The sequence below is a fragment of the Electrophorus electricus genome, chromosome 7, assembly GCF_041902795.1.
Source record: "Electrophorus electricus isolate QZ-2024a chromosome 7, ASM4190279v1, whole genome shotgun sequence".
Lineage (NCBI taxonomy): Eukaryota > Metazoa > Chordata > Actinopteri > Gymnotiformes > Gymnotidae > Electrophorus > Electrophorus electricus.
Genome location: NC_137503.1, coordinates 30,143,008 through 30,165,000, shown reverse-complemented (window position 1 = coordinate 30,165,000; position 21,993 = coordinate 30,143,008). Strand labels below are relative to the sequence as shown.

Below are 21,993 nucleotides of genomic sequence, written 5' to 3'. Positions count from 1 at the left end.
GGCAGCGAGCGAGGTGACCGGGTGTACACGTGTGCTGCCTGCCCCTTCCTTACGCACTACCCCAACCACCTGGCCCGCCACATGAAGACACACAGTGGCGAGAAGCCGTACAAGTGCCCGCAGTGCGACTACGCCTCTGCCCACTTCGATAACCTCAAGCGGCACCACCGCGTGCACACGGGCGAGAAACCCTACAAGTGCCACCTGTGCGACTACGCCTGCGGCAACCTGGCCAACCTGAAGCGGCACCAGCGCGTGCACTCGGGCGCCAAGCCCTTCCAGTGCGCCATGTGCAGCTACAGCTGCAATCAGAGCATGAACCTGAAGAGGCACATGCTGCGGCACACCGGCGAGAAGCCCCACAAGTGCCAGGAATGCGGCTACACCACAGGCCACTGGGACAACTACAAGAGGCACCAGAAGAAGCATGGACTAGCCACTGATGGCTGGGTGAAGGTGCGGCTGCCTGGCAATGAGGTAGAGGGGGAGGAGGAGGAGGAGGAGGTGTAGCCTGGCAACAAGAGAGGTGATTGTATTATGAGGCGCGAGAGAGGGGGAGACTGAGATTATACTGCAGATAGCAGGTGACGAAGTGTTACTGTACCAGCATAAGCTTGCTTATTCTGTTTTCTGTATTTTTTCATGTTTCTTAAAAACACCCAAGCTGCTAAACAGATTTGTTGCATAAGCTTGAAGATTTAAACAGAATGTTTAAATGCATTTGAATGGGATTGGGCAATTCAGGACTTCACAGAGGCCTAAGGGGACTGCCCTTGTTTCATTTGTCAGTGCCAAACACATTGTGTACTTTTTACCTTGACTGAAATGCAATTTATCACTCTGTTTACCTTGCACGCCTGTTCACCATTACTCTGCACCACTGCCTATAGAACAATCCAACTGTATGTTCTCACTGAGTAAACCTTGCTCAGAGGCCTTTGCTGCTCAAATGGAGTTTTAAAACTGCACAACAGCCCTTTACAAACCACTTGTTTACATCACTGTCAACACCAGTATCAACACTGCAGCTTTCAGTTATGCAGTAATTATTGGGGACAGCGTTGCTTTTTGGTTGTGTTTTAACTGTGAAAAAGCCCATTTTGTATGTGTATTTGAAGCAGGATGGTGCAGTGTAAACATGCATTCATACTTATTGTAAACCTTTTGTTTTCATATGCATTTTTTTGTGGGTGAATTTCAAAAGAATGTTTGGCATGTATTTGCCAACAGTGGCATTAAGTCAAAGAAAAGGGACCATAAATTCTTTATGCAGTTTATAACTTTCAGGTTGCCAAGGAATTAACAAACCTTGAGATGGAATCCCTTAAGTGTGAGGTGCTTGAGTGTTCTCTTGTAATTATGCAGTTGTTTCTACTTGCCTTAAGTATTCTGAAATAAAACTCTTTTGTGGTGGTATTGGTATGTGAATGTGTTTTTTTCCAGCATGTGATGTACTAAATTAGTAGTATGAACATGCTAATGAATAGAATTACAAGTAAAGTACATTTACCCATTTTATTCATGTACACATGTATGATGTGAGACTACTGCTTAGAGGAGAAGACAAGAATCCCACCAATCACCAGGAGAAGAAGAACTAGAAGGACACGCATAATCACAGCTTTGCATTATGTGGGCATATCAAAATCTAGAAATAATTTCCCCAACACAGTCAAGTGTGCACAAAAGACACTAACCGGCAGAACTATTGTTTGGCACCTGATTTTATTGAACTCCAGGTCTCCACCTCCTTCATTCTCTGCTCCTAAATATAAAATGGTGATGCAGCTAAAAGCACAATGATAGGCTTCATGTGATGCTCTGGCATTAAAAGGATATACCATTAACCATTTTCTTTCTCGATACAGTGGTGACATTGACAATTACAGAATACAGACATTAAAACAATCAGCCACCCTTTACAGAATAAGAACATGCTCTGCTCTCAGTAACACCCATACTGATGAGACAAATATTGATCATTTTCTCCAACAACTAAATTCAATCAGTATTCTTCACTGTATTTGGCAAGTAGGAATTACACTGGAGACTGCATCTCTGGACCGAAGACCATCACAAATGGGGGGTTGAATAGACATGGGTATTCGGTTCACACTGACAATCACATCATAGGATGTAGTCAGAACACCAGCATGAAAGATGAAAATGTAGCCATCTTCCAAGCACCACTTTCACACAGTCCTCCGAGATGATTGCCACAATGTATTTCATAAAATACAAAATTAATTTTGAAAAATAGGTGACGTTCTCAAAAAATAAAATGCATTATGAGTAAAAAGACAATCACTGAAATTCAATCTGAAATTTGTAAACACTGCTCTCTTTCTACAATTCTGTAAACAGTGATACATGTTAGTTTCTATTTTAATTTTACACATCTTGGATTATATTTGATCTATGGTATTTGATTATAATTCTCTATTGATGATACATATTAGTAAAATTTTCAGAATACTTTTTTCTTAATTGCATGTACATTTATAAAAGTGACATTACCATGATTTTAAATGCTTCCTCTGTGCAAAATGCTTTAGTAAACTATAATTTTGGCATTTATGAGAAACATTTCACAAAATATTGGCTGGAAAACAGGGAATAAATCTAATGACAGATCTGCACAAGCCATTTCTACATGTCTGAATGTTTTCCATGGTTAATTTCTCAATAAATATCAAGTCAGTCATCTGTCCTTGTTAATACTGTGCAAAAACATGGGTTCAGCATGTGCAAGCAGTTCTGCCAACAACACCAACCGAATGGCACTAAATTCTGCAAGATTTCTCACCAGAGCTTCTGCTGGCCAGGACCCAACAGTGAAACAACTTTAAGCCAATCAGTTCTCAATGCTGGATTTGCATCCAAACTGGCAAGCTGGAATGTAAGGCATTTTTAAGGAAAAAAAAAGGACACTGTAGGACTCTCTAGCAATGCATCTGAGGAGCAGCTTTCCATTGGGAACTGTATTAGGACTTCTGTTCTTTATCACATGTTGTGAACAGTTCTGAAGTACCCGATGGCCAATAAAGACAAAGAAACAAAAGAAAATAAGGTTTGGGACTCTGTACATATTGAAGGTTTTAACTGAGTACTCCCTTCTCTAGTTTGGCACAGAAATGCCAACAGACTTTAGCCTGAGGCCACAACCATTTAGACTTTAGTCATGATAACCAAGTCTAATGCAAATGAACCAGATAGATAATGTTAGAATGTTTGTACTTATTCAAATTAGCATCCTCAGATATAGCAAGAACTTGCACTGAAGTCATCAGATTGACATAAGATGGTAGAGGGTTCATGGAATGCCTAGCAAGGGGTGATGAATAAAATAGATTAGTCATTTCTAATAAGTAAGTACTATTTCATGAAGGTCGATGTCAGCAGTAGCCAATAACATCTTTCTTGGATATGGTAATTGGCCCCAAAGCAATTATGTAACCCTGTGACTACGTGTATGGTTACACTGTCCTTAACAGGATATACCTACACACAGGTCTGAAATTTTGAACAGGTATGTGTTTACACTGCATTTTGCTTATTAACAAGGTCTGGATATTACAAGTACTCTAGTTTGGTCAGATCTATGTAAATTAATAACTTGTAACACCCTTACTTGATTTGTGGTGTGTGTGTGTGCGTGCGTGCGTGTGTGTGTGTTTGCACTGCTGGAGAAGGTCTTAGGGCAGCAGAGCACTCAGTTGGGTTGGAATCTCGCAGAATTGGACCAGTGGCATGTGCACTAACAGTCTCAGCTTGTCTCAGTTGTCCTGTGGTTCGGTCTGAGACAGGCATCACAGGTCATCATCCCCGATGCCCTCAAAGGCATAGTTTCCATGGAAATCATTACCGCTGAGATCATTAGCTGAGTTGGAGGCACTAATGCCCCTCAGGGAGACAGAAGAGAGCTTTGTCTAATAAAGCACAAAGTAAAGGACATGTAAAGACCCACTTTATGCTCATCTCATCACACAAAGACAAATCAGTGGAAACAAATCTGTGGTGTAACAAGACACAATAACCTGGACTGGAACTCACCGAGAGCTTGGGTACTTGTTCACGGCTCGTGTCGGGGGAGTCCTGGAGATATTCAAGAATGAAAGAAAGATAAGTTAAGTTATCTTGTGTCATAGTCAAAAAGCAGGCAGTAATTCAATGAGCCCTGACTCTTTACCAGTAACGGAGGGGACTTCACAGCTTGCTGACTGTTGGATCGGTGGATGGAGCCATTGAGACGTCTCTTCTGCATCTGCTAAACGTATGCAGTGTTGGTGTTAGAGTGGGAGAGGGTGCTGAACACAGGGCTCACAGGCTCCACACTCAAGATGGAGCTTATTCTCCAGTGACAAGAGGGCGTCATGAGTGACAAGAGAGTACAGTTAAGCCCTGGCATAAACAGCCGCATTTTCTCAGTGCCAGGCTCTGAGGCGTATCTGCACAAACAAGAGCAGGCAAAGTCCCTTCTACACATCCTGGGGCTGAGACTCCTAAAGAATCCTGGAGTTTCTGCTGTTCAGAGGCTTCAAGAGAGCTTCTTGCAGCAGTTCATAAAAAGGGATGGTTATAAATGCAGAAAAACCAAACTGAACATAATGAAAGTAGTTGTTTTAGGGCTTGTGAGTAAACATGCACACAGACACGCATGCAGAAAAGCACACACGGCAGCAATGCAAGCTTGCATTTGCACAACAACAAACGGAGAAACTGACTTTCTTAATGCTTCCACCAGACTTCTTCACCATCAGTTCATCTACCATGGACTGGAGGCAGATGCTCATCATTATCGCCTAAGAACAAAAAAAAAACAATCAATTCAGATACACTCAACAAAAATAACGCCACAATAACACAGGAGTGAAATGTTCAGGCATCAATTTTCTTCAACCCTTGGTGTTCGATGCACATGTCAGAACATTTTTCGATGTCTCGTGACATTTTTATTAATATCTTTGCAATAACATAGCATAGAAATATGGTTCAAACATTTCCTGAATCTGTGCAACTTGCCCTTTACATTTTGTCATCAATAGTAAAAATAAAGAGCCTATGAGAGGTTAGATATAGAGGTTAAATTATAGGTTAAGATACATGTCATCTGCCTCTCACCATGTGATTCGTGTGTTCATGCGTCACTCAGATCTTTTCCATCTCGCTGTGTGTGATTGATGAATTTGTGTGTCAATTGTTGAGAAACTAACCAATAAACAAATCATGAAATCACTAAAGCCTTACCCTTCACATAGGAAATACTCTCTTCCTCGTTCAATCGACATCTAGCTAGCCAGCTAGCTAAAATGGTACCTCATTAGCAAGACAGCTGAAATTGGTCAGAACATTTTGATATGAAACATATGGGCATCATGCTGCAAGTAAGAACCTTTAAAGTCAATTTAATAAAATATGCAAAAACACAGAAAATGCCCTTAGAATTCAGAGGGTTAATTGTCTTTCCCCTGAATCTGATGATCTAAATTTAGCTGAAGAAATGAAGCATTTGAGGCCCTGTAACATACTATGGATGAGATGTTAGTTTGTGGTTGCTGTGCTCACCTGTGGGCTGGTGATGGTGACCCACTGCAGACGGTCTTTGCTCATCAGATACTCAAAGGCCAGCTCCAGTTTGACATCACACTTGATGGAGCTGCAGGGGTTGGCTGTGCCATTGGCCACTGGGACCTGCTATAAAGTGGAACCACAATAATTATCAGCATCCTCCTTTCCTCCTCCTGCTATTATTGTATCTCAGTTATATCTTCAGCCACCATTATGGTCATCCAATCGCAATTAGCATTAAATCCCAATCAGTCCCCAATTATCAGCCGTCTTAAATGTTCCTAATTATTAGTGGTCCTAAACATCACAATCCTCATTATCTCCTGTAGAGTCCAGGGTGATTTAATTTGGATTGCAGTTAAAAGTGCAACAGTTTTTTAAAAAGCCTGTGTTCCTCTTGAGCTTTGGAAACCGCAAGTCTCATTACAGAGATTTCATAAGGCAAACTCCAGCACCTTCATAGCAGGCCTTTCCCGACAGACCCTGTTATTTGGACCTTTGGACTTCGAGATTTGGCTAGAATCTTTCAGACCAAAAGAGCAGCGCCTCAGCCGGAGCCCTTGCATCCTGGATGCCGGGGAAACTTCCTTTCAGCTAATGGAATGTTCGCAAACATTTTGGGATATGACTCAGTAGAAATCAATCAATCATACACAATGTTTCTACATCCCCTCCTGAATTCCCCAAGGCAAGAGGAAGAGATATACCAAATCAGTGTGGGAGGTTCTGCAGGGGCACTTAAGAGAAATAAATACTTTTCAGCTGAACAGCGAGCAACAGAAGTGATACAGCAACCCTAAAGCAGTGCCATTCTATAGCACTAGACAAGAAAAAAGCAGTTTGCTTACATTGTTTGAATCACAATCTAAAGTGTTTGTAGAAATCTGAAAATGATTATGGCAGGGGGTTAACTTTGGGAGAGTTAACCTTGGCGAGCCAATATCGTGACTACAGTGAACTAGGGAGGCGGCGGTGGCTCTATGCAAACAGCACAGCAGTCAGCGCATTTTAAAAAGCGGGCGGTTGAATGCCAGCGGTAAGATAGATGGGCGGCTGGCACTGATGGCTGTCGGAGGGACGTCGGAGATCACACTCCTTAATGAGATTCTTTAGCCAGACGCCGCTGGCCGACGCCTAGTATGGCAGGCGCCTGCGTCATCACAGCTTCTTCTGAGGAACAAAATATTTACACTGGGGGTGCCTAAAGACAGTCAGTCTCACACATAGACCGAAAGAGAGACACGCACTCACAAAAACACACTGCGGGAAGACAGTGAAGGAGACTGACAGGAAGCCATCTACCAGCCTTGACTCATTCCCAATCAATTTCTTAAACTTTGCCAAGAGTTTTTTTTTCCAATCTTGGCAAGAGGTTTTCCAATCATGACTAAATCTGCACCAACACAGGCTTGTTTCAAACATTTTTAGGAAAGCTCAAATACTATTAAAATGTGACGCACCAAATATTATTGCAAACAGTGCTGCGGCAATAAATAACTTTTTATAACCTGGCCCACAGAAAGGTGGCTAGAAATACAGCAAGGAGGGTAAGTTAGGCAGGAAAAGAACACTGGCAGAATAAGATTATCTCAGTCCTCCAACCCCGATCAGTGACTCCAGAGCAGCCACTTACAGATGAGGTGACCCGCCAGCATCTCATGCGTGTAACTTTGAAGCTGCCCTCCTTCATCTGGTTATTGGGCAGCTTGACATGAAAGCTGAGCTCGTTGTTGCCAGCACTGACGATAACATGGCACCCCTTTTCCGGGAAGTCTGTGATACAGGGGTCAAACTTGATATAGCCAAAGTACTTCAGTGTCTGCGCAAGCCTGATGAACTGAAAGAAAGAAGTCAGTCATTGAGAGAGACAGTCTTGGATGGGAATTGAGGGCAGAAACAGTTGTGCTGTGTACTGCGAGTTGCCCTTTCAGAATTTAAAACACACTCCAGCTGCCAGGAAGTGGTGTGCAAGCTCCTGAATTCTGGGCGCATGTGAGGCCAGAGTAACACATGCTTGGGATTCACCTCTTTCTTTGAGCCCTTCTCCTGCAAGGATTTCAGCTGTCGGTGCTGGTCTTTGTTCACGAGAATCCAGCCCCGCTCAATGTCAGACACCGTCTGAGGCAGGAGGAAAAGGCTTTATAAAGCTCACTCTGTCCAAACCACCACGACGCACACACACAGGTTCACAGATACGCCACAGCCTCTTGAAACAGTTTGCGGCTGTCAGAACACACATCTTAAGTCTGATCGTGTGTGGCACCGCTGAACTTATAAAAATTCGCCATCAGACTGATGCTTCAAAAAAATCCTTTGCCATTTGATTTACATGCCAATTTTGTGTGACTAAAATGACATTTTATTAAACATGTTTTTAATAATGTGCATGTTTCACTACTTTTTAAAAAAATATTCCATTTGGATAATTATGAACAATGCTTTTAGGATGAATGTTTAAAATGGGTCAGTTTACCTGAGCATACAACAGGTTAAGACCCACTCTGTTCTCCATGACATCACTGTCATATGCAGAGTCCCAGTAGCTGCAACAAAAAACAAACATACTTAATCACACATTTGGTTAGTGAAACCTTTATTTTAATTCAACACAAGTGTGACATTGGATATAATGGTCTAAATTATGTTCAAGTATTCATCTCTATACACACACACACACACACACACACACACAAAAGTTGTTTATGCTAGTTGTCCTTTTTTTCCCCACTTTACATTAATGCTGCATACTTTGATATGAACCAAAATTCTCCATCCCACCATTACTGTTCCTCTCTACCCCCTTCTACTTACTGTTGCTCTGGATCTTGGAATACCATCACAGATTTCCACATTGATTTTTGTTCTTTGAATATTGGATATATTGATAAATTAAGGAATTTTGCTCAAATTAGGATGTGCGGTGAGACAAGAGCATGAGAAAATGACCTACCATGCAAACCTACTGCGCAGACCTGCCATTTGGGTGCATGCTCTCAGCATTACTTGTAAAGCAGAATTAAGCAACTGTACCAGAACTGATGATTCCATCATGGACCCCACATCTCCCCCGCCCCCAACTGTCATAGTGAATAATCACAAATGAAATGTTTATCCCTTTATTAAAACATTTTCTATGTCTAGATGTGTTTTTTTTGCCTGTGCAATAACGTAACTGATTCCAGAACTGCATGATCTGGACCTGATTTTTATTAAAAAAAAAAAAAAAAAAAAAAAGTAATTAAAAAATATTTAGACCCACTCCCAACTCCTTTTGGGCAATGCCTTCTGCACATGACTGAAAAGCAAGTCAGCAGGACCGGGACACTGGCAGGGTAACGAGGTCAGATGTAAAGGGGAAAACATGCACACCGTCACCAAGTGGCCTCGGGCCTTTCTTAGGAGCACCATGACACGTAGGGGTGGAAATGTATTTGAAAATAAAAGGAGGAAGGGAGAAACAGAGGAACTGTTCATGCACAACTCAGTTCTTGCACAGCACTATGCTTGCCAATGGGAAACAACACACCAGAGGAGTATTAAGCCAATATTAATCAGCTATGTTTGCATGGCTTACTGGGAACAGGGAATAAGTTTATCGAACTGTGAATTGCATTTCAAGTTTCTGTGCTGATGCTGGTTTAAAGTTTCAGAGGGAATGTCTAGGTCCTGTTACCTTGAACTCGCTAACCCCACCCAGCAATCAGGTGCTTTTGGAGTTTCAAATGAGCAGATTTCACAAGGGCCCCTTCAAGAGCTACTAAGAGCTTTAAAAATCAGGCTGGAAAAGAAAGCTCATACAATGGCTTTAAGTCACTAAGTAATAAGGTGCAGGCTAAAGCAAAGCTTCAGAAGGCAGAAAGGACTTGGGACACACTTCTGAAGGAATGCTTTAAGAGCCTCTCACGCTTGTTGTGTTGCATTGCTCTTTAACTTCCTGCTGAAGTGTGGAGAAAAGCATCTTCTATATGAGTTTTGAAAAGGAAAGAAAACAGAACAGACACACAAAGGCACAGTCACCTAAAAGATCTGACGTAGTGAAATCAGAGCAGAGTCATGTGGGCGATGCTTTAACCTGCTCTTGAGACACGGCAGTGTTATGACGCACCTTTTCCGGAGGACGATGTGGTAGTCAGGGTTGTGCAGGCTGGTGACAGACACGAAGGGCAACTCGAATTCCTGCAGCTTCCTCACGACTGAGACACAGAGGGGCGTCATGGAGACAAGACACAGACAGAGGGGTGAGTGGGTGAGCACCTTCAAGGACACTCCAGTGGCAACAGCGAATGACGAAATGCAGAGAATCCATCTGGCCACAGGCCAGGAGAGAGCAATAACATGGACATCAGTCAGCAGGCCTCGGCCAAGCTGGAGGAAACAGGACGGGGGGGCCCATCACAGCTGTTTATGCTTGGTTTTCTGTTCCTTAGAGATGCAGAGGAAAGGAGGAAGACAGAAGGTGAGGGGAAAAAAAAAAAAAAACCTGCAACAGCTTCAAGGAGCTTTGGAACCTGAAGACTTTCATTTGCTGAGTGGAACAAAGCTGAGTATTGCTGTCCCTTTCTCATGTCAACTGGCCATGCAAGATGCAAACTCAGTGAGGCAGACTATGACGAGAGCTGTAGTATAGCACACAGACTTCAGTTGCATTTCCTGCCCCGAGTTTTAGCACTCGTCGGTTTACTGGCAACGGGTGTTGGACGTGTGGCCTGGGGAAGAGGAGGCCTAGCGGCAAAAGTGTCCTAGGTGGTTAAAAGGCCACAGCAGTGCAAGGAACACTGTTAACTGAGCAATATTACTACAGAGTCAAACACTGAAGACCCGGTAAAAAAAAGAGCCAACTGTGTGTGGGTGTGTGTGGTAGAGACAGACGGTCAGACAAAGACTGACATTTGCAGAGAATCAGAGCAGAGACATTGCCAGTTTGAGAACACTTTCATGCGTGCATCAAGCCCTCTAAACAAGTCTAAGGAAAACAATAACTGCTCCCACATCAACAGCTGAACCACCCTCTTGAGAACCACAAATTCCACTTCAGTGTTAGCTAAACAAAAGAAATGTGGACACCAAATTACAAAAATGATTCCATAACAAATGAATTAGTTTTACAATCACAATGCAAAACGTATGTGTGAAGTATATAAACTGAAATCAATGAATCTAACTTTAGAAGATAAATACTTACAGCAAGAGTGTACATGTCCTCTTTAGAATACAGAAGAGAGGTATCATATGTAATAGCATCTGTGTGTAGCATTTACCCACTGTAAATGTTTTGTTATTGAGAGGTAAATGTTGTTAATGTCATAGTAACAATGGCTAGAGAAAATAAATAGCTTTAATATTTTAAGCTCTGGATACTCTCAAAAGGTGGCCTTAGTTCTTGTATTGTTAAGAGAATCATATGTGTTCCAGAAAATCAGCTGAAAGCATAATTAATTGGGTAAAAAAAAAAATTTCAACAGGCTATGTGCACATAAAAGAGACACACATTCAAAATACAGACAGGCAACTTTTAGGCAGTAGGCATCATCATTTAAATTCTAGTGCCAATTCTGGTATATTTCTTTGTATAAAATATGTTCCAGTTTACACACAACTGAGCAATAGCTGGCTTGAACAGGCTGCTTCAGATTACATCACTTCAATGGTATTGAAGTCACAGCTCTGACTTGGCCAATCTAAAACAATCTGCTTTGAATTACCACCATACTGCATGCCCCAACGTCTACTGCATTTTATACCAGACAGACACCCTGACATTCTGCTGCAGTATCTCTTCATACCCACAGACATTCATTTGTCTCTCAATGATTACATACAAACCACACACTTTTAGAGAATGTTAGAACACAGACAAGAGAGCATGCCATTGCTGTGCCCCATTACAGCACAATACTGCAGCAAACAATCATATTCTCACCATCAGGCAGTAGAGTTGAGGTTTTTATGACTTGTGGTATGCAGCATCACCATATGTAGTGTTTGCAAATACAGTGCACAACTAGAATATGATTCAGAATGGATATAATTGCAAAACACAATGAATTAAAACATTTTAAAATCTCTTAACAGAATATTACTCCAAACTGAAAAGTTAACAAATGAAACCTAGTGATGATATGGATGATATGGTGCTTTTTTTAATTAAAATGAGATGGCCAATCTTTTTTTCTGGAGTGCAAGGGACAGGGAGGAATACTCATTACTGAATGGTCTTTCAATCCCACCCTTGCTCCGTTCTAATGCAGACTGATGTCATCAAGCGCAGGGAACACTGCAGCTCCTTACCTGCCACCCTACAGCTCTTTCCCACTTTGGTTCTTCCATTTGATTGACTGTGGACTGATGTGCCGAACAAGGCAATAGGTTGTGTTGTTCAGTAAATGTGACTTTCTGAGAAAACCTCAAAGATATGATCACATTCTTTCACAAAAGAACTCTGACAATATCCCCCACTGGAAAGCACAGGTGCACAATCTTCTACAAAAACTCATTGCCAAAGCAAAAGGAAGGTTATACTCACATGTGCAGTTTCCATGCTCTCCTTCCTGAATCAGGAAGAGGCTAAAGTAGCCCACCAAATCGTCAGGCAAGTCTAGTTTTGTTGCAACCGCCTGTTGAGATTTGAAAAAAAGGAAAAAACAAACAAACAAACAAACAAAAAAAGATTTAACTTCAAAATCAAGCTGAACTTGGATTCACATCATGGCAAATCTGCCACTTGAGGAGGGAGCTAAAGAGAGAGAGTGGACTCGTTTAACCCTTAGCCTACATAAGAGAGTGCAGTATTATAAGTTAACTTGGAAACAGAAAGGCATGAAAGTTTTGGAAGGGTTCAGTTGTGGCCTCTGCCGTCATGTGCTCGTTGAACTGATGTAGTTTGAAAATCGAAGAAGTCTATTTTCCAATCAAGGAGTAATTGCTGTTGAAGTCAGAAACGTAAACACACAAACGTAATAAATAAAAAAATAAATAATAAACACACCTGCATACAGCACATTAAACACTATAAACCAGCAGCTCATTCCTATCCTTTCCTATTAAAAATGACCCACTATAATGGGGATTCTCATGTTTGATTCAAATCACCAGCATGTTCATGCAACAGGCCTCTTGGCTGTGTACCATCAGGATCTAAAGGCCACGTGGCATTTTCCCTTGCAGGGAGCTAGGGAGAGCACTGTGCAAGGGTCAGGCACACTAACGGAGGACCAAGAGGGACTGAAGTGGCTATGACTCAGTAGTGCCGGTCTACATGGTCCATGGCAGAGACGGTGGGATCATTATGCAGCTCCTTCCCCCTGCAGCTCTGCTGCGCATCACAAACACTCTGGAATGAAGTCAAATGTGCCTGAACCGGGCAGACGTGCTCAAAGTCGCCTTTTTCATTGGCCGGTGTTTGGGAGTATTGGCAAACACCACCAGGCTAAATTAGACAAGAGGTCAACGGCGTGCCACTGTTACATATGTACAATCCTGACAGTCAGGCATCAAATGAAATGTAGGTGCCCTAAATTACATAAACCCATAAACATTCGCTGAGTATAGCACAACATTAATTTCTGCAGCAGGTCTGCTGATTCAGCGTGGATCATGATCAGCATGATCAGTAGCAACAAAGAATAACCTTTGATGTCCTCTTAAACAACAAACCCCTCAAATACAAATGACATTTCTAGAGCAATGTGGGTGACACTCCGTGTGGACAGAACAATGTATGTAAGCAAAAGGAAATTCCAGCTCCATGTGCCGCAAACCAGAGCCCACATTTTGTTTGTCGGCAGTATTCTCTAATCTAGGTTGGACAAACAAGGGAAGTGTTAGAGAGCATGCAGACAGGCATGATGCATTTCCCTTGCAGAGCAGTCAACTGGGCACTGTGCCTCCAAACAAGTTGATCCTGGAAACGTACAAGATCTTGTCTAGCAGCAAGAAGCGCCTGGAAATTAAGCTCACTCGCCTTGATTCAGGGTTTGGCAAGAATCTCAGTCTCTTGATGAGGCTGCTTTGTTTGCAAATCGATAACTATTTTGGATGGGAGGAAATTTCCTGCTTTGGAAGCATATTCACTATTTTTGCTCCAAACAAATGTAAGTAGGAATTATAAAGTATTATAAAGCTAACAGTCAGGCATACAACGTTTATAAATGGAGTAATGGCTTCTAGTTCAAGGCTACTTGAATATTTCAGGAAAACTGACAGGCCAAAGTTGATTATGTTTATCAGTTAAAGCAGCACAACACCACTATCCAAACTGGAGGATTTGGTGTAAACATGTTTACATGGTTTGGCCACTGCTTCTTTACCTCGAGCACATCCTCGGTCTGATCTGACGTCAGGATATTGACTGTGACCTTCTGCCCATTGGACAGGTGGACCTCCAGCTGGACCTCTTCAGTGGGGATTTGTTGCGTCTCCTGTGATAAAACAAAGAACAGTAAAACATGGCCACTTCAAAATCTGCGAAACACTACCACAATCTTATGCTACTCTCACTCATGTTTTCTTGCAGATTTATACTTCTAATGAGCATACTGATAAAAACTGTTGCAAGAAGATTGCAAATAATATCTATAAGGAATTCTGGATAGGAGTGTCTGTGGATTGCTATAAATTTAACTGATCAACATAGATGTCCCCCAACTGACATTTGCAAGGAGCATCAACTGTGGAGGAGGTGTTGCCAAAACAAAGCCAAACGAAAGGCTGAATTTTGGGTGCACCCATGTGGCTCCTTGCAAGACTCTCGTGTTAATATTATGGAGATAGCAATAGTGTGCGCAGGCAAGGCCATTCAGTTACCAGAGTGGGATAAGCTGCAGGTAACCACCAGCACAACAAATGCTATGACTCAGGAAAAAAAAAGAAGCATGGAGCCAACAGAGATGCCGCCATGAGTGCTCATAGCCTCACTGCGTGGTTTCCTCACTATTCTTCATCACTCTGCTAATCCATCATCTCTTCCTGGCTACCCTGGCTCTCTTGCTGCAGGAGTGGAGGACAGAGCAGCATGACAGAAATACAAAACAAACCCTGACTAATCTCCCATTCTGCTCCTTCAGCTCTGACTGTGATGGGTGACCACAGAGAAGCAATTGGATCTGACTGTGTGATGAGTGCCCTGCTTTCAGGTGGTGGTAGATAAACTGATCAGATGATCTAAATAAAAAACACATAATGGAACATTTACTGGATCTAAGTGACCCAAGGCAATTGATCATGGACACTAGAGTGTGGCAAAAAGTAAGGAGACATGTTAAGGGGGGGGGGGGGGAGTGAATCTGTTGCATACACAAAACTCAAAATCACCCTTGCAGTGAACTTCTCATTTAAGGAAGTAGAATATGTTAGAGCTGACAAGTTACAGCAGCTCACACCTGCTGAGCTTTTCTTAAAAAGCTGTTGAATGTCTCACTGGCTCCCAGCAAGGGATCTTGACGCACTAAAAGGGAAAAAAAAGAAAAATGTTTTGGCAGAAAGACAGCAACATTTAACCACACACTACAATTTCAACTGCACTCATTAACAAGTTTAACCCAGAGCAAAACATGTAAAGTTTTCCACAGAATAAATAGCAGAATGACAATGTTGTTCTTTTCACTCATAAATAAATTACCTGCAGCTCATGCCTGTGAATTATTACGTGGACTTGAACAAGTTTTAAATAAACAAATAAAACTCCACTAACTACAAATTAAGTAAGACAACTTGCATCATGTTATAACTTCAAACGTGCACTTTCTAATCCACATTTAATCCAAAAGACGTTCAAGTTGTCTCTCTCCTCTGTAAGTAAGCATAAACCAACTTTCTTTTTTAAATAAAAACATGCTTTTTTAAATAAAAAGTACTGGAAGACAGTGTGCTCCAATGACTCGAATGTTTATTGACATTCTAATTCTAGCACTCTGGCTATTGGCAGCACCCAAAAGCCCCCACCACATTTGCATAAACAGAGTTTTATTCATTCAAAGCAGCTAGTGTGGGTTTCGTTTAATGTTTTTTGAGGTGGTTAATTTTCCATAACCATGTTAAAACCATGATGCAACAGCAAGGGAGCCTGGGCAGCTTGTGTGCTCCCACACCAAGAGCCAATCCACTCAACAAGGCTCAGCTTGTGTGCCGGACCAAGTCAGGACTGGAAGGGATTTGAACAAGCGGCTCATAGTGCCACCAGTTCCACCAGACCTTCTTTGTGTATAGCTGACAGAGAAGTGAGAAAACAAAAAAAAACAAAAAAAAAAACAGCTCCCAATTACATCAACCCACCATTTGAAAGTGTTGCGTCACTTGGCTTAAAACACAAATCTGTCACAAGCGACATTACGCTGCACAAATTTAAACCAACTGCTCCTCAAATCAGAAAATAATGTCGGAAAGGCTCGGGTTGGCTCATGCCAATGAAGACATGGCCTGCTGCTCCTCCAGGAGACCTTCAGGTCAGGAGGACAGCTGCCTTCAGTCGAGGTGAACTTTGAAATGGATGACATTTCAAAATGGCCAGAAGAAGAGCACTACGACACTGGCTAAGGAGGGCTGGGGGCGAAGGGGGAACCAAAATGCCTCTGCATGTTAAACTCACAGGCCTGCATGTACTTCTCCAGCTGCTCACGCCGTTGCTCCACCTCTGCTGGGGTAAGGGTGAAGATTTTCTTTGGAGGGAAGGCAGGAACCACATTGTTCCCATACTCTTTCTTTATCTGTCCAAAATCAAGGATTTAAAAAAAAAACAAAAAAAAAAAAACAGAGGGTCACAGTATGCTTGAGACGTGCAAATACACAAACGCTGTTTTATTCATTTCTAGCTGTAACAAAACATCACAACCCACAGAAAAATAATTGCTTGTCCCCAATTTTGAGAGAATATAGCAGGAATCCAGTCTGACTGTTTTGAACTTTTCCAACATAAAATACAAGTATTGCTTTAGCTGGGAATCTCTCCAGAGTAAAGCCAAAAGTTCCACATTTTTACAGGGAACTAAACAGCAATGACTCCCACTGGTTCATCTGGACTTTATACCAAAATAACACAAAGAGTAAAGGTTATAGAAGGTTGAAGGTTCTTTACAAAGGGAAATGATAGCTCTTCTAATTAGGTGGAGATAAATGGATTTAGGAGCAATCAGACTGTGTTGGCTGAGGTTTGTCTCCACCCTGGCATCCATTCTCCATGGCAGCACCCATAGGCTGGGTGTCTGATCTGACTGGGTCTCCTGTATCCTGTTACCTAGCAACAGCAGCTGCAAGACCAGAAAATGTGGCTTTTCCAGGAGAATCACTAAAGTTCTCAATTCTTCAAAGAGAGTCATTGCAGATCATTTTTAATCTGTATGAGCTTTAGAGTCAATTATCTTGAAGGGCTTTGTTGGACTGGGTGCTTTTAACTCATTGCTGATAAGACATAAGCCAGAGTTTCTTAACTGCATAACTGCATTCTCCCAAATTGCATTTATTATGCCCTGTAGTATTTATAGATTCATTCATTAACATCCTCAAAATGACTGTTACCTGTTCATGGAGGCCTAAGAGCTGGCTGTAGCGTACTCGGCAGTGCAGGACACCATTGACATGGATGTTGTAGGCCTGAAGACAGGTGTAGACAGAAAAATTCGGACTCTGGAGGCATTTGAGGAACATCAACAAAGTACCCTGTGGAGAGGTATATATCTAACACAGAGACCAGCAGCCTGTTCAACCACTGCTGCCATGACTACAGAAGAGAAGGAAGACAAGCACTAAACCAGGTAATATCACAGAGCCCCGAAGATTCCTTAGGTTTGCCCTTTCTTTCTACTACCCATTTAACCCCAAATGTATTATTAAAAATGGCAATCACACTTTTATAGTCCACTAATCCTTCACAAAAGAGAGAGACTGTGCCATATCAAAGGGCATCATGGTTGCAGTACTATGACTCTGAGCCAATTTCAGCATTACATGCTAATAATCTTCAAGGTAAACTGCAATAATAATAATAGCGACAACAGTTTTTACTGAATAAAGGGAGCAAGACTTCAACATGCTTGGAAATGTATATACAGTAATAATCACAACATGAAGCCTGCATTCATGGCAATGTAAAGGATGAGTCACATGTCAAAAGCAGTGCTGAAACTCATCTGGCTCTAACCAAACCCAGAACTTCAGAAACCATGGTTAGGAGGCAGAGATCACTCAAGCACATGCTTGCGGATTAAGGAAGCTGCAAACAAAACCAATCAACCCGGCCATGAAGACAACTGCCCTAGCCATCTCCTCTGCCTGTTAGCTCTGGAGAACGAGGCCTTGACATCGTCATTAGTTCCATCTCGACTTCAGGAGTGAGCTCATTGCACCTCACACATACACCATTAGGAATGTGTGGTATTCGTGCTTCAGATCAGCCACCTAAATCCTTGGTTGTTATAATAAGAGCAAGTGTTAGGTTCTGCTCCCTGAAGAGTTATGTTTCTAGCCAAAATCATTCTTCTATTGGAATATCTTAACTTTTCCTCAAGGGTCATTGTCCAAAGTATTTCATTCTTTTATCACTGCAAAATAAACCACTGGACCTTTAATATCCTCTTGCATAAGACAGCCAACAAACATGCTTTTTGAATAGTGTTTGCGCAACAGGCAAAAACTATAAAGCTTGAATGTTCAAAATATCAGCTGAATGCAGTTATATTACAGAGGTATGTGCTCACACTTGCGTTTTCTGTATGACTGCTCAGAGTCTATTGCTTACCCAAACCAATCAGCTTTCACTCTAAATAACTGCTTTGTGAACTTAGTGTGAGCAAACCAAACTTCTGAATTTCTAAAACAAACAGATACATGAACACTGTAACTTAGAAATGGAAGTTAAACTTATGCTACTGCATAAGACAAAACTTACAATAAATGTTATACAATATACCAAACTTTACTAGCAAATTTGTTCTTACTCAAGTACTTCCTACGTATGACATACTGAAGTAATGGCCCTACAAAGATACATTTGGTTAGAAATCCCTGTAAAACAGCACAGGATTAGTTTCCTGATATTACTGATCTTGGATTTTAAAAGAAAAATCTTTATAAAGATTCATATTATTTGTAAGAGGAAAATGTCTGCTAAACTGTTATAGTTTTTATTGAAATGAGCACCAAACATCTATAAATAACTTTTAGAAATCCACCATGCTTTGACTTGCCTCTAGGGGAAAAAAGACTTCATCAGCCCTTCTAAAGGTCTACAGAAGTCCACCCATACAAAAAGGAAGGAAAAGTGTGCCCTGGAGTATCCACGAAGTGTAAGCCATCATAAAGAAAGGCTTATGCTTGCACAGGAAGCCTGCCGTTTAGAATGCAAACTTTCCTTTTTTTTCTTGGTGGCTCCACTGCAAAGTATGCACATTTTGTGAGCTGTGTGGTTCCAAGGTACACCAGAGAATCATTCCAAGTCCTGAGTAAGCCAACTTTACACTGCTGCACAGCCCTAGAAAAGCACACAAATACACTGCTCCACGAACATCTATCGAAAGTTTAAGCGGAAACCAACATTTGCAGAGGAGAGAAATAACACAAAGTATGGATAAGTAGTGAGAGAGAGAGAGGAAAAAGAAGGAGAGAGAATAAAAATTAGGGAAGAAGGGAGAGAGAGAGAGAGAAAGAAATGAGTAATGCTACTTTTACAGTTGAATACATGGTTTTGCCTCTGCTGCCCCTCAGCTACACATTCCACAGATTCTTCACTAGATTGGAAAAAAGTATAACGCAGAAAGGCCAAGCGATTACACAGAGGCACCAGTGACCTACAGATAGCATCCAGACATATGGTTTCAGACATCTTTCCCTTTGTGAAGTGGCCTTGGAAGACCCATCTATTCTAGTCTGACTCACAATTACCTTACACAGTGAAAAAGATTTCTGTTTGTGGATTATAATATAAAACCAACCATTTAGCAGTTATCTACTGAGTAAAGGGGACATTAACATTTTTTAGTGTTTAGGGCTTCTGAACTATTCAAAAAACACTAATAATTGCTATTGACTGTATTCTTGAGCCTCTGAATGATGGTAGTAGCCTAATTTAGATACTTTGATAGATAGCCAAGAACTAACACCACCCAAGACTGCAGCACAGACATAATCACAAGGAGGTATTCAAGCTACCAGCCATCCACAGATTCAGCCAGAAGGCAGCAAATATCATTCTTCTGAGGTAAAGCCTTGTCACTGTACACAAGAACCGGACATTTCAGAGGGGCAAGAGTAGACTAGACTTTAGCGTTAGGCAACTGCCACCCATTTAATTGCCACCCATTTAATTCAAAATGCAAAAAAAAAAAAAAAAAAAAAAGAAGAAGAAATTTTATTTTATATTAATATATATATATATATATATATATATATATATATATATATATATATATATATATATGCATGCTGCTTTAGTGTAAGAGAGAGACTACTGGGAAGGTTGAAAACAGTCTATTCTACTTCTTGATCAATTCAAATACTACAAAGAAGGCTGACCCTACATTTTCCATAAATACTGAGTTTATTTGTTTGAAGATGCACTCCAGCAGAACACTGGCACAAAACGTGCAAGTGCCCTGCTCAGAATCATTTGATGTGACTGTATTTATGTCTGTATGCATCTGGTTCATAATAAGGTGTCCCTCCGAAAACAAACTAATTTTTGTTCGTGCAAAATCACAAGTACGTGTTATAAGGGTTTAACTGCGTTACTGCACTACCCGAGTTGCTGAAGTTGCGTTTCTGTTTACAACGTACAATACTAATCGGCTTCGATAATTCTAACCCTACTTCCCAAATGAACATGTGTACAATAAAAACGGCCTAACGCTTGCAATGGACAACGACCCTGCCGAATGGACTAGGATAAGCATGTCAAATTGGGTTTCAGGTCAAATGTAGACTAATCATACGCAGACGTAGTTTCTCTTTAGTCATAAAACAAACATTCACGCACAAAGTTAGCGGGAGACATATTTTGGCACTCAACACACTCACCACGTATGTAGATCCATTTTCACCGGAGCGAACCTCCGTCTCAGGAATAGAAAAATGCATTTTCTTCTCAGTGACGACTTACTGAGATGCAGCTATGAGCAGTCTTTTCCGTTACAACAAGTAAATCCACAGAGCAAGTCCTGCCTTTTTCACCAAGGTACTGCCATGGAGCTAATCAGCAAAATGAGTGTCCGAGACTCCCTCGCCCCTACTTCTCCAGTTAGGCTGAACCTACGATTCAAAACAAGGAAATTCTATCAAATACGTCCTTCCTTTTTGCGTGAAGATGAATGTAAAAAAACTTATTTCACATCAGGGACTAAACTTCTCCCACAAACGTCTGAGAAGCAGCAGCCATGTTGCAATTTGAGGTAAATCCACCTTCATTGTTGGCAATTTATCAGCCAGTGTTGGCAAATCTATTTATTCAGCTTATGATTCAATTCGTACGACTATGGAGGTCAAAACTGGAAAATGTTCCCATACAGACCCAAACCAAATAAACTTTTAGCTAAATTGCTCTGCACTAAAATGTAGTGTGCGAACCCCCGTCACAGTCTACACTTGTACATACGACTGTGGAAGCGAAACAAATGAAGTAACTGTTTATCGCTTGATTATCGAAAATATAAGCCTACATATACTGTCTCGTTAATTAACCAAGAACAAAACACAAAGAAATTCGCTTGCTAATATCACATCGACGATCGACAGAACCAAAGGTCGATATAATGTATTCAATGTGTGTCCACTGGCTCTCGAAGCATTGCAACAGTCCCTTGGTTTATACCATTGGCGGAAGAGGGTGAATCGATTACTTGGGAATTGCGTCAAACCGTTTATTTTAGATATTTTTATTCAACATGACACGTTTCGTGGCAGATAATTAATTAACTAACTCTTTTAAGAAATGTAACATGTTTATTTAAATCCCTAGAAAATCGTTTTTCTTCTAAACATTTTTCTTCAACCCCTTTGTTTATATGGTGTTTTCTAACTCTGCAGGGTAAATTAATATGCATTTCGTTAAGACACAAGTTGAACCTTGGAGGAAGTAAATGTTATAAATGACCCTCATTAAATATACAGTTTTGTGTATTTTTACCAAGTTAATTACTATAATTATACAAAATCTAGACATGTTTTGGACTGTGAAAAATAAAATTTACTAATATATTTCGAAACAACTTTTCGCGCGTTTGCTGCTCAGCTGCCTCTGCTAAGGGCCTATACATTTTACTCAGTTAAGTTAAGCGTTGAATTAGGACATCTACCTTAACAAATATATAAATAATGAATCTGTGGAAGCCTTTAATGTTAAAGGTTTTACCAGGCAGAAATCCTATTACTGAGTTACTTTAACAACTCTGGAGATCGAAATCGTATAATTTAATAAGTAATGCAAAAGTGTGACGCCGATTGGAT

The 21,993-nt window shown here is 41.1% G+C and overlaps 2 protein-coding genes across 7 annotated transcripts in view; one reads left to right on the top strand and one right to left on the bottom strand.

Annotated features, from left to right (window-relative positions):
• znf513a (zinc finger protein 513a) overlaps positions 1-1,416 on the top strand; it is an 8,262-nt gene extending 6,846 nt beyond the window's left edge. For all 4 annotated transcript variants that reach the window (XM_035524742.1, XM_035524741.1, XM_035524740.2 and 1 more), the window contains one exon: positions 1-1,416. This exon is cut by the window's left edge and continues 266 nt beyond it. In XM_035524742.1, the coding sequence (XP_035380635.1) occupies positions 1-510 (510 nt within the window). In that variant the 3' untranslated portion in view covers positions 511-1,416.
• A 290-nt stretch (positions 1,417-1,706) lies between these two features.
• On the bottom strand, positions 1,707-21,346 carry snx17 (sorting nexin 17). 3 transcript variants are annotated; one of them, XM_027002986.3, is made up of 15 exons: positions 20,569-21,345; positions 17,077-17,151; positions 16,151-16,268; positions 14,946-15,010; positions 13,875-13,985; positions 12,092-12,182; positions 9,674-9,761; positions 8,042-8,111; positions 7,594-7,686; positions 7,202-7,405; positions 5,566-5,694; positions 4,725-4,802; positions 4,190-4,267; positions 4,054-4,095; positions 1,707-3,929 (listed from the first exon to the last, which is right to left on the bottom strand). In XM_027002986.3, exons 1-15 carry the CDS (start codon positions 20,626-20,628, stop codon positions 3,810-3,812), a joined length of 1,422 nt encoding a protein of 473 aa, XP_026858787.1. In that variant the 5' UTR covers positions 20,629-21,345; the 3' UTR covers positions 1,707-3,809. The 3 variants fall into 3 exon arrangements, with proteins under 3 accessions (XP_026858787.1, XP_026858788.1, XP_081573007.1); XM_027002987.3 differs by having other exon boundaries at positions 4,190-4,264; XM_081716881.1 differs by lacking the exon at positions 7,202-7,405 and having other exon boundaries at positions 20,569-21,346.
• Between the last annotated feature and the right edge of the window lie 647 nt (positions 21,347-21,993).

Excerpts from the sequence above, each read along its gene's own strand:
- snx17 (XM_027002986.3), bottom strand. The coding sequence starts at position 20,628 with ATGCATTTTTCTATTCCTGAGACGGAGGTTCGCTCCGGTGAAAATGGA. Across the intron at positions 12,183-13,874 it reads AGACCGAGGATGTGCTCGAG|GCGGTTGCAACAAAACTAGA; the intron begins GTAAAGAAGCAG and ends AAATCTCAACAG. Across the intron at positions 4,268-4,724 it reads CTGGTGGAAGCATTAAGAAA|CAGATGCAGAAGAGACGTCT; the intron begins GTCAGTTTCTCC and ends GCATACGTTTAG.